The 18,896-nt window shown below is 44.2% G+C and overlaps 1 protein-coding gene across 1 annotated transcript; it reads right to left on the bottom strand.

Annotated features, from left to right (window-relative positions):
• Positions 1-1,850: 1,850 nt before the first annotated feature.
• LOC102557957 (olfactory receptor 13H1) lies at positions 1,851-2,786 on the bottom strand. The gene has a single exon (XM_006272309.3). The coding sequence runs from the start codon at positions 2,784-2,786 to the stop codon at positions 1,851-1,853; it is 936 nt and encodes a 311-aa protein (XP_006272371.1).
• Between the last annotated feature and the right edge of the window lie 16,110 nt (positions 2,787-18,896).

The raw sequence follows: 18,896 nt of genomic DNA, 5'->3' as shown, positions 1-18,896 counted from the left end.
GCCGCCAGGACTGTGCAGTAGGGCTGTGTGAGGTTTTGGACCGTGCTTCAGATCCGGAGAAGCTTTGGAGACTTTGGCATCCAAAGCAGCATGTCCAGATCAAAGCACTGCCTTCATTAGGCTTTCCGAAGCAATTAAGAGCTTCCGAACTGCTTCAGAGCCGCTTCGGAGGCGCTTCGGGGATCCGGCCATAGGGTATAATGGGTAATCAATGAAATATCTATAACCTTGGGGTTTTTTGTCTGATTTAAATGAAACTTGCAGGGGTGGTAGCCTCTGCTGAGAGAATGAAGCCTGCCAAGGCTCAAGAAGATCAGTGCAGTGGTTTGGGGGGAACTGCATCCCAAATTCTTGAAAGCAAAACTCATGTCAAGTCTATGTTTTACACCACAGGGGGGTGAAAACTGCAGGGGTGGTGGCCCCTGGTGAGGAAAGTACCCAGCACTGCAGCTCACGCATGCATACAAATGCCCTAAGGTGCACCATTGACAGCTCAGAGGTTGCAAGCTTGAGGCCACAGCAGAAGCACTCACTCATGGCACGGCCTTACAAAGTAAAATAAATCTGTGAATTTTGCTAAATACTTTATTACAGAAGGACATGAAAAAAGAAAGGAAGTTGTGATAATGAATGTAGCAGTGCATCAGCAGTGCTCCCAGAGCTTAGATGGGGCCTAGTATACCCACAGACTTTGTCTTTGATTAATTATTTCAGTTAGGAGAGGAATTTTCCTACCAAAATAGTTATGTTAGTAGCATTCTTGTCATGAACATGGTGAGATTAACTAAAGAGGTCTTTTGCACAATCAGTCAATATTTGATCTCTCTATAGGTTGTTTCCAAGGAAGGAATGAATCATGTATTTCTTTGTAGAACTCCAATTTATTTGGCATGCTCCAAAAGCCTCGTTTCCCCAGACATGTTTTGAATAAGCAGCAACAGGTAGACTTCTTGTTCAAAACACTCGTGACTGCTCTTCTAGCAAGCTTTTTGTTAAAAGCTGCTCTATTCCTGACCTTTGTCCTAGACTTAAGTATGACTATTTTGCATATAGACACATTTCACTACAACCAATCAATGTCCCATCTCCTGCATTTTGTAACCATTTCCTAGGAAATGTCTCTTACACAGCTGGCGTTAGTTCTGGCTCAGACCTTGGTCCATGTCATTCACTGTTTGAGGTAACACCACACAAAGGAACATTTTGGTTCTCCTTCCATTCAATTTAGCATACCCATTAGGTTTAACAATAGCTAAAGCTTTATAATATATTCAAAATTATATACAAGACGCTGTTATTAAAGCCATATAAGGGTCTGGACAACCAATTACCCTTGAAACTAGGGGAAGTGAGCCATCTAAATTCCCTACATGATTTTAAAAAATTAATCCAAATGTCTCTTTGTCTATGACATAGTGAGTTTTAATCAGGCCCTGCTAATTATATCTTGTGAGGAAAAAAATTAGTAAAGATTAGCATTACAATGAAGCTTGCCTACAAAAATTCCATCAAAGTGTTTTTTGGGTAGAAAATAGAACTTTAAGTATAAATAAATAAATATTTGGCAGAAATGGACTTTTTGTGGAAAATATTTTGTCTTCAAAATTGAATGCCTTGAAACTGCAGCATTATAGCTTGGATCAACTGTCAGAGAGTAGCTCCTGAAAGTTGTAGTTTGATTGTCTCCTGTCTCTATTATCTTCTATGGGCTCTGTATCCCAATAGGACTACATCTCTCATCAGGCACCATGCTTAGCAGTTCTTTTGCCCATACCTTCCATTCACCAAGGGAGGAGATTTTTGGCAAACGTCCATCAACAAGGCAAGAAAATGGTATTTATCAGTGGCCTTCAAGTGTGGCCTTTACATCCTGCTAACTTCCAGAAAGCTGCTTTCACTTCCTTGTTCCTCAGGCTATAAATCAGTGGGTTCATCATGGGGATCGCAACCCCATAAAACACACCAAGCACCTTCTCTTGTTCCAGGGATGATTTGGACGGAGGTTGTAGATAAATAAAGATGGTTGTCCCATAGAAGATGGTAACCACAGTAAGGTGGGAGCCACAGGTGGAAAATGCCTTGGCCCTGCCCTCAGCAGAGCGGATCCTTAGTACAGCTGTGATGATACGGGCATAGGTGACAAAAATAAAGCTGAAGGGCAGAAGCAGGGTGAAGATGCTGGTGACAAACATCACAATCTGGTTATTGCTTGTGTCTGAGCAGGCCAATTTCAACATGGCCTGTACTTCACACACAAAGTGGTTGATGATGTTGTTGGACCCACAAAACTGAGGGTGCATGGCGAGGGAAGGCACTGCAATCAGGAGAAAAGCACTGCTCCATGTAATGGCTGCCAGATGAAAGCAGACCCTGTTACTCATTATAATGGTGTAGCGCAATGGGTTGTAAATGGCTACCCAGCGGTCATAAGCCATCACAGCCAGCAGGAGGAATTCAGTTGTGCCCAGGAAGACAGAGATGTACATCTGTGTGAAGCACCTGATAAGGGAAATGGAGGTCCTTTTGGAGAGGCAGTGAACCAGCATCTGGGGTACAGTGCTGGTAGTATAGCAGATATCTAAGAAAGATAAGTTACTGAGGAAAAAATACATAGGTGTGTGGAGTCGTGGGTCCACCTGAGTGAGCAGGATGAGGAGGCCGTTTCCTATCAGGGTCACAAGGTAGATGCCAAGAAATAGACCAAAGAGAATAATCTTCATGTCGGGGTTACTGGTGAGTCCCAATAGGATGAATTCAGTCAGTAGAGAGTCATTGTTTCCTCCCATCTTTCCTTCTGTAGCTCACCTGCAAGGAGAACGGTAATGCTAATTATCACTTTGAGTGTCAAACATGTGAAAGAACAGACAATGCGTTAGGTTGGGGTAAAACATTTCCCAGTTAATTTTTTCAAAAGAAAACTTGATGTTTAAATTAACCATATTATTTCCATGGAGAATATGTGCTTTTTGTAGCAAATTCTAATAATTCATTAAGCATCTGAACACTAAAAAGCCAAAATATGTTTTTTAAAAGAAGGCAGTACCCTAGCTCTTGGGAGCTGGGATGTTAGTTCTTTATGCTCCTATTCTATTTCGTGGATTGCATCATGAACTACATCTTTCTTTATGCACCACAACAGGGAAGTCATTGCAACTATTGATTTTACAATGAGTGGAAAAAATAATGTATAATGGGAGCCAGAGTTTGTTTAGAAATTCCGAACAAAAAAGAACTTGAGTCACCCAAATTAAAGCCGCAGTGATGCAGGTTAGCACCATTTCTAATCAAAAACTCTATGTCAAAATTTTCCATGAAAAAGAAAAAAACTATTTTTTGATTAACTCTTCCATGATTTGGTTCAGCAAGCCTTTCTACCTATAACAGCTTGTGTTATTTTTGCGTTTTTGGTTTTAAAAAAACCCAACAAATATGCCTGTCTTCCTAATCTTGCCTTTCTGGGATTACTTTCCACACACAGTGAAACACTTAACACCAATACCCTATACTTGTACACAATTGTTTACAAACTTGAACTAAACCTCAACTTCCCTGTATCACAACTTTGGTAAAGTGCTGTATGAGTCACAGCTAATACTGCCTCCTCTTCTTGATAGCAGGAAGAGGCTTTTACTCCCTATGAAAAACAATGGCCAGCAACTCAGCCAAAGTTCATCTAGCCAACGTACAAACACATACTTAAATAATCCTCAATTTAGACTGCTGTGAAGGACACAGCAGGACCTATTTTGCACCCAGAAAAAAGTTGGTGTTGTAAGAACACGAGATTTCTACCTATCAGATTTTTACTGATATTTGATAAAACCCACATTGTGGATCTTTATATCAGTGTAAAGATATCTTATAATTTGGAGGGTGGGGGGGGTCAGTTTCTGGTGTGGGAATAGTCACACAGTGGGTGCATGTATACATACCATTACACCCTGGCACAGTTCATGCCGGACTCAGCTGCTCCCAGGCACAGTGTCTGCATGTGTGCCTGGGACCATGGCAATTTAAGCCAGGGCAGAGGAACCCTGGGCTGGAGGGGGTGGCGGTCAGCCTTGGGCTCTGGATGGTGGCAGAGGGCAGCAAAGGGGCTGACTGGGACATGGGGGTGCTAAAGTGGGGGGCTAGGTAGCAGACAGCTCCTGCACTTTTGCATCCTTGTTCCTGAGCCAGCACCATCATCATTTGTGCGTATGTATAGATGCATCCAATGTAAAGTACCTTTATATTGGTTTAACTGTTGTCTCCTTTATGGGACTGTGGGATGAAGAGAAGTTTAATACTTTAGCTATAGTATAGTTCAAGAGGTACATCTTTATAGTGTAAATGGGGCATGTTTTTAACCTGAATTACAATAAACCACTTTTAAACTGACTTTAGAATTGTGACTAGTTTTGATATATTTACTCATGTAGAGGTACACATACATAGTGCATCCTCCACATGAACCAAATATTAAAATGTGGGTTAAACATTTATTAACCCTCTGTGTAACATGTGAATGAAAACCTAGCCTCCCCTTTTTGGGAGCCATTTTTTTTTAAAGCAAAAACTAAGAGAGAGTGAATAGAAGAATCCAGTTCATGGTTTAGGGTTCTTAAAGAAATGTTTCTTTTAAATGCATTATTTGCTATGATAAAAATTAGTTTTGCTTCCCTGGCCATGATCTCACCTTTCATGCTTACTTTGATGGAGTTGCGCCTTCCAAAAACTAAAGCAGCTAACGTTTAATTTCACTACAAATGAATTTCATTGGAATGGCAAGAAGGAGAAAGCAAGGTAAAATCCATTAGTAGAGGGAGTGGTACTTTTTTACAATTTATAACTAGTATCTTTCTGACCACATGCTGCTCAGCTTCTGTAACTGACAAAAATCTGGAGTTATGTTCTGTGGTCCAGATCTTAAAGTTGAAGTAATTCTATACAGGCACCATTGCAATTAAAAAAAAAAAATCTATAGCCCACCATTAGAAACTGAAAAACAAAAAAACCCATGTTGTGTTTTTTGTGGAATTAAGGCCACAGAGAACGCAGTCTCAATGGGCGGTGTTTCCAATTTGTGGAAGACAATTTTACACAGATAAAATAGCAGAGAGCATCTACTGTCAATGTCCCAAGGTGCATGGACCTAAGCATGAATTGGTTTATAGATTCACTGGCAAATTCTTAGATATTAGAGACAGAGGCAAGAGTTATTAGCAAGGTGATCCCATTCCACCACAAGCCCAGATAGAATCCAAACTATAATTTCTAAACACTCCCATTAATGCTCAAAAGGCTAGTTAGGGGCAAGCATGCCTATCTAGGTAGAATTAGAATCTAAAATCTTTGTAAATGCCAACAATTTCATTTGCACAGAGTCCATAAGGTTGGTACCATTAAAATGGGAAGACTCTGTTGTTACTTGGATAACTTTCAAATCTGTTGGTGAAACAAAATTTGAAAGATTGGTCAACCAAGAGTTTCCTTTGACTCAAAAATAAGTAGCTATTTTTGTTTTCAGGTTATTTAACCTTTAAAAAATATTTTCTCTGCTTTCTCTTCTTTTCTTTTTTTAAATGTACCTACTTTTAACCAAAGAATGTGGTTTAGAAACAAAGCTTCTAAAACTTTCATTTAAAGATATCAAAATGAAACATTTCAGAATTTCTGAAACAAAGCATGTAATTTCATTAAAGTCCACATAAAATATCTTGATATATTTTTAACACATAAATTCCAGCAAATTGGAACTGTGTTTACAAAACTACATTTTTTGGCATACTTAGTATTTTTAGGGGCAAAAAAGCCATATGTGTATGACAAAAGTCAACATCCACTGTATTGCACCAAGACAAAATCTCTAGACCAGTCTGGGTTTGCCAAACCTGTGATCTGGCATCCATAGCATCTTACTGAGAAGCAGGAGATACAAGTACAAACCCATGTCTCTCCTTTCCTCAGCAAGTGCCGTAATCATTGGGCCAAGAGTGAAGACATCTCTTCTCCATTTTAATTTGAGTAAGGTGATATTTTTATATATTGCAGCTAGGGGTGAGAGCTGTCAACAGGGTGATCCAAGTCTACCATAGCTGCTGACAGAATCCAAGTGATATCTGCCAAAAAGTTTCTATTATGCTCAGAAGGTTAGTTGAGGCAAAACACACCTATGTAAGTACAATTAAAATAAAAAACTCTGTAACTGCCAAAAATTGCACTTACACAAAAGTCCCCAAAGTCAACACCATTAAATTGGCAAGACACTGCTGTTACCTGGATACCTTTTTCATACCTGGATTATAGGAATGATGGCAAAGCACTATAGTGGAGAAATAGTGTACAATGGCTAAAGCTGCTTGCTTGCTGGAATAGCTACCCTAACATACTGAAAGACCTAAATTAAGTTGACAAAAGCTGTCTTCCATCAGCATACCTGCATTCACGCTAAGGAGTCTTTCAGCACAGCATATTGGCTGAGCTGTGCAATACAGTCCAAGCTCATAAGAGTGTGGTTTGTATAAGATGCCCCTATCAGTATACCGTTAACATACCCCAAATGGAAACAGAGCCAAATTCTCTTCTGTTCCATATTCTACATGAGGGAAAACTAAAAAATTACAACAGTCCCTTATGGTATTAACAGTCAAACAAAGAAGACTCTAAAATCTATTGTTTCTATTATGGCACTTGAGTGTTTTATTTTTAATATGAATTATAAAGGAGGGATATACTAGTCCTTTATTCACTTTGGCTTCCTTATAATTCCCTCCCCCACACTCCCTAAAAATAGGCAACACTGAGTTTTCCTGGTTTTCCTCCCCCATGATAAACTAATTTCTTTTCCAGGACAGTCAAAAATATTTTCACCAAAATGTCTTTTTGTTTGACTTTTTTTTCCTTTTTGACTAAATGCATTTGCTTGTAGAAACTGTCGGTTTTCCTTGAAATGTTTATTTTTTTTACAATAACAACTAAAAATGATGGAAATTTGGTATGAACTGAAATCTGTTCATTTAAAAAAAATAAGTTTGCACATTTTTGATATTCTGACAAAAATAAAAAGATTGATCAATTATAGTAGACTCTGTCTATAAACATTTTAATTTAGCCAGGTGAGGTCCCAGCTGTGATACTGATAGATCTGCTAAGTCTAGAATCTAATCCTTTCACTCAAGATCCACTCACCCAGCATATACTATGCTAGATCTGCATATGAGAACTTGAAATCTTTGTCCCAGTACAATAATTTCAGCTCTATCCAAACTGTAGGAACATCTTCCTGTGAGCTGATCCAACCGTGTGCAATGAAAATGGCAACAAGAAGTTGACTCAAGTTTAGACCATGAATCAATGGAAATCATCCCCACAAAAAATGGAATTAATAGGCCTAGGTCCTGTTCTATGAGTAAATGTATCTTCTCTCTTTGCCAAGAATGAGAGGGCTGTCAAGGAAGAATATGACGTTTTCACTAGCTCTTTATACCTCTGAAAAAAATTCTAAGCCTAATAATCTCAGACATGAAGAGCTGATTTGACCTCATTCATTGAGGATGAAATCCCAGAACAGCAACTAGCTTGCATGTGGTATCCATTTCATAGATGAATGACCAGAGGAAATTCAGAGATGAAGTCTGATGCATTTTATATCCAGTGCAGAAAAGGTGGAGACAGTGTGAACTGTGGTATCTACAGGGTCAAAGAGGTACTTTACTTTATAGCTTCTTACACTATCCATCTGGCTACTTTCTCTCCTACAGATCCCTCATGAAGCTTCTTGCCATCTAAGTTCAAATCATGTAACTCTCCTTTATGCCAGGTATACACTTCACCTTAGAACTGAGACCATATTCAGGGTACCTTTATTCCTTAAGTATATTTCAGCAAACTAATCACCAATCTACCAAGACAATCACCTGAATGACAACACTAAAAAAAAAAAATCAGGTCAGCCCCCTTCAAATTTATTTTTTTTTGCTCAGGAAATACATTGTAAAAAATAGGTAAGAAAGCGGGTTTTTTTGATCAACGCAAAGCATTTTTCAATCTTTCTGAATGTGCCTTTTTTCTTGTGCTGAGACAAGGACAGCTGACACTCTCTTCTTCCTTCATTATTATTATAATAGCTAGTTATTGCATATGTTTGTCCCTTTTTATTTGTCTCCTCTGTAAGGGAAATAAACTCATTTTCTCTACCTACATTGTTAGGGATACCAAGAATAACTTTAAGATTGGTGGGTGGAGTGGTGTTTAAGACCAAGGAACCATTCCAATAATCATACTGATTTTATTAACAAACTACAAGCTTGCCCAGTAAACAATGTCACATACCACACAAGTACAGCTGCAGGTAGGATAGGAGGATTTCGGTGCTAGGATTCTCAGGGTCCGCTGGCTGGGCGTCTAGGATATGCTGGGGAAAACATCAGTAAGATGTTAAACGAGTGCTGTAAAGTGAATTTCTGATGATTCCAACTTGCTTTAAAAGCTTAGGCTTTTTATGTTCTATTGAGGGTGGGCTGCTGTGGTTTTGAGAGTAAACTATGAGCCAATCACATTTCACAATTCAGTCTAAGTTCTATGAATTTATGTCTGGTTTCCTGGCAACCTTTGCAGTCTCTCTCCATTCCATACCAGAGTCCAATCATTTTACTTGTTTATGTGCCACCTGCACCATGCTGTCTCAGACTGTTTCCTTTAACATCAGCCAAAGTCTGAGGTGTGAAATCACATCCTCTTGCAACTTGCTTACCAACAGGGGTTACAAATAGGTCACAAAATTCTGTCTTCGGAGATATGTAAAATGACTAATTAATTATGTCAAAGCATAGTTGTAGGGCTGTGTGAAATTTCACTGAGTGTTTCATTTTGAAGCTGTTTTGACAAGTTTCAAGCTTGAAACAGTGAAATTGAAACAAAACAAAAAGCTTCAAAACAGCTTCGAAACGAAATGAGGGAACTCAAAACATTTCAAACATTTCAAAATGTTTCAAGTTTTGAAGCAGCCCAATGGTGGGAGGCAGGGGAGAGCCAGGGCTGTGCTCCAATGGGCTCCACCAGCCCCATGGAGCTCAGTCTGGTGGCGGGAGGAGGAGCACAGCCTTGGCTCTCCCCACCTCTTGCCCCTGGGCTGTGCTCCAACCGGCTCCTCCAGCCCCATGGAACTCAACCTGCCCTCCCAGGGCTGCCAGACTCCTCCCAGGGGTGCAGTCTCCTGGATCTACCAGATAACAGGTGTTACGCCTCAGCTCTGTATTCTTGGGCAACCCTGGCACAGGATGCAGTCTGTCTGACTCACAAAGGACTCACCCACCCCTCCCTCCCCTCCTCTACCTAAACGAAACTGATTAAGATGCAGTGAGAGACGCACCTAAGACCCTCCAGATAAGGGTGACAAGAGTGAATCAACTGCCCTAGGTCTCATTTGCATCCGAGATGGAACCAGATGACCATTCATTTACATGAGAGATGGAGAACAGAAAGCCTGAAGCAGAGACTGCAGTGAATTCTGGGACCAGAGAAGCAGGGGAGCACTGCATGATGGGGAATCTGTGCTTCAAATGTTAATCAACCCATGTTCACACACACCCAGCTCAGCATTTATCAGACCAATTCTAATCTGGATTTACAAAGGACTTTCCCCCCCCCAGACACACACACACAGCTCTAAGTTTAATAGGCATCTCAGGCCGTACATTCCCCGGTCCCACTATGGGAGGCCTATTTAAACTTGATTGACTAAAACTCGGTTGCCGGGTTAGGAAATGCTGAGGCAAGAGACAGAGTCAGAGGGGGTATGGGCAACATTTGAACAATGGTTAAGGGTTCATCACAGCATCCAGGCTGCTGGAGCCCTAATTACAGGTGTTGTCATACTTTTCCCGAGACGACTGGTGGGAGTCCTCTCCACAAAAGGTTACGAGCACCCCAATAATTGCTTTAAGTCTGTTAAAAGACTATAGTAAAATCTGGAAAAGTCATGCTGAGGCTTGTGCACAACAAGTAAAAATCCAAAATCCTGATGCTGCAAGCTATCTATTGTTCCTGAAGAAACCATGAGATATCCCATCAGTATATCTGCCATCCATAGGAATTTCAAGCTGGCTCCCAAGTATTTGGGTTACTCCCTAATCTTAAGTGTTTCCTGATTATCAATCAGTTTCCTGAGATGTTCCAAACCAGATAACCCCTTGTCAATAGAAAAGACAATGATTTACACAATTAAGGGTGCTTCGAAGCAGCTGAACTGAGGGTATAAAAATCTGTAAGTGTGTGTGCTGCAAGAAGAAGAAGCAGGAGGAAAGAAGGAAAAGGAAAGAAGAAGAAAACTCCTGTGCTGACACCATCCCGTCATTCTTGGGACGCTGGAAGAACAGATCGTCTCTCTCTTCAAGGATTGTGCTACGGACTGTGCCTGTCAGCTTTGCAGCCGAAGTACCTTGGACTAGGTGAGATCCCACCGCTCGCTCGCTCGCTCTCTCCTCTCTAGGCATAAACTTCTGAACCTGAACTGTATCAGTTAAGCTTGAGCTAAGTTTCCCCAAATACTTAGTGAAACCAGGGTAGTATTGTCATTGTTTGTGTTTGTTTTTCTTTTGCATGTCTATTACTACTAGTACTATTATATATTTCATATGCTTAGCAATAAATAACTTTTATAGTCAAACTGGTAGTAATTGGGTATATTTTTCCTTCTCTGCTTCTCTTTCCTCCCAGGCTCTGCAGCAACGCTTCTTTTACCTAAGCTAAAGATCCCTGTGAAGCCCAAAAATATTGTGGGGTCTGCTCATCAAGAGGCCAAAGATTGGGATGTGCTGAGTTTGAAACACATAAGGGGATCAGCTTGTACAGGCTGATTGACCCAGTTTGACTCAGACATGCCCTTATGAACTGAATGCTGGCCCATGAGGGTGTCAGCTGGACACCCAGCCGGATTCAGAGGGATTCTGTTCACCTGTGTGCTTGTGTCTGACTGCAGTTTATTGTTGCTCTTATGAACTGATTCTTGGCATATGAGGGTATCAGCCTGTCCACGCTGATCAGCCCGGCCGGGTCAGGCGTGTCATGTTAATTTGTGTGTGTTTGTGTGTATGACTGATTTGGTGACTGGAGGAACCCAGTCCCATTGAGATTGAGTCCTGCAAGATAGCTCCACTGGGGGTGAGGGCTTGCAGAAGGGAGAAATACAGCTCTGTATAGTAACACAAGCAGCACATTGACAGAATCACCAAGACCCTAGAAACTATCCCTAATAAATGAGCACACCCCAAAGTAATGGGCAAATTTGGTAACACAGGAGTCTGCCTTTGCTGCCTGGGGCCAGCAACAGCAGCAGTCTTCCCCGGTGTTGGGAGGAGTCTGTGCACAGCGCCGGTTCCAGATGGCAGCGGTAGCCTCCTGTCATCCAGCACGCAGATTCGGGGGCCCACACCTCCAGGAGGAGTCTGGCACAGCACCACAGCCCTCCCAGGGGTTCAGGCCCCCAGATATGTGTGCTGAATGACAGGAGGCTGCCTCTGCCAGCAAGTGTCATGAGTTTTGCATTGAACAGTTTGAGGTGCAGTTTCCCAAAACCCCTGCACCTATATCCTTGAAACTTGGCAGGCTTCATGCCCTCAGAAGTGGCTACCATTCCTGCAATATTCATCTGAATCAGACAAGAAGTGACAAAGGTTTAGGCATTTTCATGATTCCTTATTATAGCCTATGGGCAAAACATCAAAACATGTTGAAACAGCAAAACAGTTTCTACAAAATGAAATGAAATGATGAAATGAAACACTGTTCCTTCAAAACGGCAAAATGGATGGTGAAACGAAACAGTGCTGTTTCACACAGCCCTAAAGATACCCCACTTTATGTTACAACATGAAAATGCTCCAATTTATTCAATTTAGCATGTAGATTTAAAAAAAAAATGTACGAGGCAGATTCTATTTTACCCAGTGGATACATAGTGCCACTTAAATTGCATTTACCTAGATAGCTGTCTAGTTATGATTGTATTTCACTTGTCCCCCCAGAATTGCACTTAAATGGCTAAGGGCTTTACAACTGTATCACAGCGTGTACATCATTGGTTCCCAACCCTTTTTTTCTACAACCACTGCTGGGAGTGGAGTGCGGTGGTGGTGGCAGCAGCCCAGGGGCAGAGGCAGGGAGGCTCCCAGCATGCGGCATGGCTTGTCTTTTGTGTGCAGTGCCACTGGCATTGCCCCTGCAACCCTCATTTGGGTCATGACCCAGGGTTGGGAACTGCTGATGTACTTTAACATCAGGATGCCCCTGCAAAACCCCCAAATGTTCATGAGCAAACACCACTTGTTAAGGTGGCCTGCAGTCAGGGGTAGATTGGAGAGGGGTTGGGGGAAGAAGGTGCAATTAGACCCCCCTTTAATTCCTGGACTGCCCAAAGTTTAAAATCAAGTCCCTGGCAGTGGTAGCAGCATTTCTAGTAGGGTTGTGTGAAGCTTTGGTCCCTGATTCAATTTGATGGAGATTTGGCTCAATTCGGTGGCTGAATCTCCCAAACCAAATCAAATCAGAGGACCCCTTAATCTCTCCAAATCGAATTGGAACCCTCTGAATCGATCCAGAGACATTCGGAAAGATTTGGAGATTTGGACATAGACATAGCTTTAAAAGTTTTTTCTGCATACCTCTAGGTAACAGGTAGCTCCAACTTTTAGGTGGCTCTGTGGTGCAATGGGTAGTGTAGTAACCTATTTGAGAGTTCTGGGTTCAAGTCCTGCTGGAGTCATGATTTTTCTCCTGCTGGGGTCACTTGATCCCAGCTGACTTCCCGCCTATGGTGCGGGGGCTGTACCTGATGATCTCATGAGGACACTTCCAGCCCCCACCCCCAGCTCAGCGATCAGCCACGGGGGGACTCCAGTTGTGCTTGCAGACCCAGGAGGCACCAGTTGTTGGATTCATGGGGTGCATCCACACATGCAGGCATGTGCGCTTGCAACAGCAAAAATAGAAGCGGCACAAATTTGAGCCAGGGATTTTTGCCTCAGCGCATGTGCCTGTACATGCACTTTGGTGTGGGGCAAGTTGTGCTGCTTGGGGCAAAATAACCCTACCCAGATCCTCCCGGATCTGCAGTCAGGGAGAGCTAGAGGCTGGGGCCAGCGCAGCAGTATAAACACCTGCCCTGTGCTGGGGGCTCTGGCTGCAGTGGGCCCTGAGCACCCCACGGCTGCTGCTGCTGCGGGAGGTGAGCTTTGGGCCCTGGGGGGTGGGGAGGGGGAAGGCGCCTGACTTCTGCTCAAGCCCATGAGGGGATCTGTTGCTGGACAGAGGGCAGCTGCCAGGGGACAGGCAGGAATAGGGTTGGGGGCAAGCAGCGGGTGGCATGAAGGCAACCACCAAGGCCAGGACAGTGTCCAGCACCTGGCAGTCCTCGTCCTGTGGACCTTAGTTCTTTTGTTTCCTTTAGTGACACTTAGCTTAATTGGTATGTAGATGTAGTTTGCAGGTTTCTCCTACAGAAAGCCACTTCAGCTTTCTGACTTGCTCCAAGCCTTGCCACACCCATGCAATGAGTGTGCTAGGTCTCTGCCAATACTCAGAAGGAAAAAGAAATGCCCCAAATGGCAGGGTTCAAGCAAGAAAGGGCTTCTTGTTACACTGGTCAGCATCATCCACCTGACACATCCGCATGTCCATTTGCCAGTCCTCTGTGGCTATCACCAGCCAGTCCAGGAGGAGGGTCGTATTCTGAGTCCTCCTCCTGTGGAGCTGGCACATCCCCAGGGCCCTGGCTGTGGGCAGTGGTGACCCTGAGGCTGCATCCCATCTGCCAGCTGCAGCCTCCCCCCTGCATGCAGCTACAGGACCTGCAGAGACATGAGAAATAGGCTTTTTGTGAGAATTTGCAAAATTTCTGAGATAACGTGCTCTGTACCGGGGCCATGAGCTGCCTGGCCTCAGACTGGGAATTGGACATGCACATGCGTTCGGGGACCATGGTAAGTCAGCCGGAAAGGCCCAGGCACAGGTGGCTGCTGGCCAAGTCCCACCTCCCTGCTCACTCCCTATGGGCTGACAGGCTGCTGGGTGCAGGAAGCCTTCCCCCCATCCCATTCCGTTCCCAGGGCAGGACAGGCCAGGCTCCTGGCAGCACCTGCTGCCATGGCTCCAGAGCCCACTGCCCATCCTTCTCATCCTGCAGGCCTTCCAGTCTCCTGTGCTGCCATCAAGCTCATGAGCCCACAGCACCCATGCCAGCACTGCACTCTGAGCATGCCCCTGCTGTGTGTCCTGAATGCTGCATGAGGAGCTGTTTGTGCAGACCAAGGGGTGCCTGACCCACTATGCCCTGCTACTGCTGATCGCCATGTTGCCCTAGGCACACTGCATACCTGGCATCGAACCCTAAGCTTCAATGGTGTGGGGGCAAACTCTGCTGCTGCCGGGAGGGCTACCTGCAGCTGCAGGTAGCAAAGTTTCTCATGAGTAGCAAAGTTTACTGTGTGGTAAGCGTGTGCACATATAGATGGATTTCACATCCTAATTTTCCTTGTGTAACTTGACTTGTCCTTTGAGCATGCTCAGAAGGGAGCTCCTCTGGGTGCATATGTTCTGTGGTGATTCTATTTTGCTTGAAAAGCCACACATTTTTGGAGGGTGATATCTTTTATTGGATCAACTGCATTGTTAGAATAAATTTAAACAAGCAGGTGACGTAATTCTGTGGAAAAGCCCATAAGTTTAGATGGAGAAAATCACAAATAGAAACTCTGATGCACAAGAAGGGGGCCTTACCACCTTTTAAGCCCAGAAGCGTAGTAATTAGGAAGGACTATAAATAACCAGTCACTGCTACCACTGCCACTTCTCCCTGCTACAGAATAAGATTGTTTCCCACTACTGAATGCTACTGAACCCCTACGTCTGCAGGCCAGGTCCAGTGGCTCCATGGGCCGGAATCAGATCACAGGCCATAGGTTGCTGACCCCTATTCCAAGTACTTAAGTGCCTTCCTTCTATTCATCTCATAAAAAATAATGCTTTCAAAGGGAAATAAGCATTTCAAAGTCTCTGAGGATATTGGCCTTAGCCTGTCTTGGCAACATTTCCAAAAATCTTAATTCTTAATTAGTCTTAACCTGACCAAAAGGCCACTGTCTTCAAAAGAAAAGCTCCTTTGCCTTTAGTAGAGGCAGCACTGATTTAAAAAAAAATCTAAATTTTTTTTCTGAAGGATTTTTTTTTTCAGATTTTTTTATTTCTTAATTTTTTTCAGCAAAAATTGTTACTTATTGTTATGTGGGCACATTTACACATGCAAATGCTGCTGGATGGGTTTTCGCCAGAGTCTACTCCAGGGGTGGGCAATTATTTTGCGCGGAGGGCCGCTTACTGGGTTTAGGCAAGCCATCGAGGGCTGCATAACAGGCAGCCAGGGGCAGATAAATATTAATTTTCTAAAATTTTTAGGGGCCCCACGGGCTGGATAGAATGGCCTGGCAGGCCGCATCCAGCCTGCAGGCCACATTTTGCCCACCCCGGTCTACTCCTACCTGCTCTGGCCCTGCACTGGCCTCCTCCAGCAGCCAGGGGCAGCTTTAAACTCTCCCTGGATGCTAGCCCAGGAGCTGGCAGGGAGCATGAGGCCAGGACACAGCTGTCTCTTGGCGGGGGCTGGTAGATTGCTCACTGCCCCTGGGAACTGCCTGCTGCCAGAGTGGGACCCTGAATGGGCAGGGATTCCCCACCCAGCTGGGGACGCACAGCTAGCTGCCCCACCGGTGGATCAGGGCAGCAGGCTAGGACCTGCCCATCCCCCACAGCTCTTTCCAAGCTCCATGCCTCCATAACTCAATCAGGGCACAGGGTTGGGAAAAAGATGTGGGGCTGGGACCTGACCCAGACTGGGACAATTCGTGGTCAGCCATGGGATATGCAAGGAAGTCTGCATATGCAGCCCAGAGCTGGCTGAGGACTGCCCAAAATAGGGCAGTTCCCAACCAGCTCCAGGCTGCGCATACGGACTGCCTTGCACAACTCAGGGATGGCCAGGAACTGTCCCAGTCTGGGGTAGGTCCCTACTATAGCTCCAGGCTGGGTGGGGAACACTCCCCATGCAGGAGCTCCCAGCCTCAGCTCTGTAATCACAGAGTAGAGCTGGGGCAGTAAGCAATCCCCCAGCCCCCACTCCACAACTGCAGAGCAGGGGCTGGGAGCTCCCAGCTGCCGGGACAGGAGGATATTGTCCAGGCCCGGTCTCTGGTGGTAGAGACTGCCCCAGCAGCAGGTAGCTCCCTACATGGGGTCAGCTGTCTATATGTGCTTTACTGCACATTAATTACTTGGCAGTTAATTTGCTACTTGCATTTGCAGGTAGCAAATTACCTGCCAAGTAGAGCAAGTTACTGTGCAGTTAAGGTCTGCACATATAGATGGTGACACCTACTATGCAGTGATTTGCACTACTGCTCAGTAAAGCATCTTGTATAGACATGCCCAATGAATACAAAATTAAACCCTAAAATAAAATAAAAAGCCCCAGAACTTCTGGAAACTGGTCTGTGGCCAAGTAAGCTGGATCCTCTTACATAGCTGTAACTCATATATGTACTGCAGGGGGGGCTCAATGGTGGCTTGGAGCATGCTCTGTGCAACTGAAAATTCAAAACATTGGACCTAATTTAAACATACTATATATGAGCCAGACATTGTTATTATTATTCCTGATTATCTAAAATGGCATTTGTTTGAAATTTGGAAATTAATACCTGGTCTGTTAAGTTTCAGGGAATTTTCTGTACTGTTTTAGAAATTAAAGTCTAATTTGAAAAAAGGAGAAAGAGAGAGATTTGGGGTTACCTTTGTGATAGTTCCAGACATAGGAATTAATCTGTAATATCTGTTTATAATTTCTGTATCATCTCCTGCTTTAAGCCAAAGCAGTGGAGCTCAACATTTTTGCCCCACTGGCTGGATGGGCAGTGCCTGGTATGTCCACAGGCCAAATCCAGCCACTGAGCACAATTGGACATGGCTTGACCCCAAGGTGGCTGCATGGAGTTTGGGAATTTGGTACTGCCAAGTTTCCTGACCTGTGGGGAGACCTGTGGGTCAGACCATGGCTCTGTGGGACAGATTTAGCCTGCAGACTGAATGTTGAGCACCCCTGAGCTAAAGGATATGGCAAGTTAGATTTTAAACAGTAAAATACTCATGATATCAGTTTGTATTTCAGGCAAGAGAAGGCAATAAAGACTGAGACTATGAATACGTGTTCAGTTCAAGCACTAACTATTATTGGGAGATTCTCAGTGCTGGAAAAGTAGGGAATAGCAACCTTCCAGATCCTGACTGAAGAGCTAAGCAGACACCTCAAGATAAATTCTCCAGCCAGGGGCAAAGGAGGGCTGCTCCTTGAATCCTCCACCCCAAGTCCTAGGGGAGCTTAATGATTAACAGCATGCCTTTTTCCCAGCTGAGGAAGGGGGCAGGCTGTCACTGAGCAGCTGGCAGCTCCTGAAAAGCAGCAGCTGCCAAGGACAGTCCCCATAGGAATGGCAGGGGTGAGAAGAACTCCTCCCCTTGCTTCTTCCACCCCTGATAGTGCCACTGCCAGGGCCCAAGTTCTTGCCAGGACTTTTGTAGTAGAAGGTGGGACTTCCCTAATCCACCTCTGCCCAGTGTCTGCTTGATCCACCATTCAGTTGAACAGCAATGAGTGAAGAAGGAAAGAGAGTTATGCTTATGGTGAAGGAATTTCCTCTGCCACATGAACAGTCTCAGGGAGACCTGAGATTGTGCATGTGATGTGGGGACTGCGTGCAGCCCTTGAACAGACCCAAGTCACCCTTGGCCTCGTCACGGGGTAGGAGGTATTGATACCATGGCTTGGACCATCCTTGGGAGACCTTAGGATCATTCAAGCCACAGAGCTATGCCCCTTCAGCCCTTGTATAGACCCAGAGAGACCCAGATCTGACCCTGGGGCAGAGGGAAGTGGCACCACTGTGTGGAGAGTCCTAAGTTTCTCTGGGACTGTTCATTGTTGGGGTGAATGCCTGTCATCTCTGAACAGACCTGAGGTGACCTGGGTTGTTAAATGGGGGCAAGGTATTAGATCCATCATGTGAACAGTCCTGGGACAATTAAACATTTTAGGCACTGTTCAAGCACAGCAGCAGGGTGCACACAGAAGTCCCTGACAGCTTGCCACTGAGTAACCCATTGTAAGCCTTTGCTCTCCCTCTCTCCTCCTCTGTTGAGGTGGAGGGAGGGACAGTGGAGAACTGTGGGATACTGGGTGTGTCTACACGAGATGCTATGTTGTTGTAGCAATGAGCTTTGTCACCTTAGCTCATTGCTACAGTGATGTAGCGTCAGCAGGCATGAATTGCAATGCTAATGCTACTGCACAGTAGCAATGAACTACTGTGCAGTAGCATTGGAAAAGACCCATGCAGCATCAGGACTGTACAGTAACAGCAGTTACTGTGCAGTCATTTAATACTCACTTAAGCAAATAACAACTGTGCAGTCTGGCACACATGCAGCCTTGCCCACTGAGGGCCTCAGGACCTCAAGACTAGCATACAGTCCATCAAGAAGGTACTAGAAAACTTCTTCAGAGAGAGAAGTTGCTGGTGGTAAGTATCATCACTTCTTTCATGAAAAAGATATTTTTCTTCCTTTGAAAAAACCCTTGAACACCTATAGCTATCTTTTTATGTCAGGAAGAAAGTTTTTTTCCTTGGAATCAATAGGATGCCTGTCCATATTATGACAGTGTCTTGCTATTGGGTACACTCAGTTTTGGGATCCCAGCTTGAGACACCTTTAAAGGCACCTGAATTTAACAAAGGGCTGAGCACTTGTATTCTGAAAAGGTCTATACAAATCAAGCACCTTACAATCACTGGTCACTGTTGAAAATCTAGGCT

Source organism: Alligator mississippiensis, chromosome 5 (genome assembly GCF_030867095.1).
Source record: "Alligator mississippiensis isolate rAllMis1 chromosome 5, rAllMis1, whole genome shotgun sequence".
NCBI lineage: Eukaryota > Metazoa > Chordata > Crocodylia > Alligatoridae > Alligator > Alligator mississippiensis.
This window is presented reverse-complemented; position numbering and strand designations above follow the sequence as displayed.

What these genes read in the sequence shown, in the direction of transcription:
- LOC102557957 (XM_006272309.3), bottom strand. Translation starts at nt 2,786, where the DNA reads ATGGGAGGAAACAATGACTCTCTACTGACTGAATTCATCCTATTGGGA.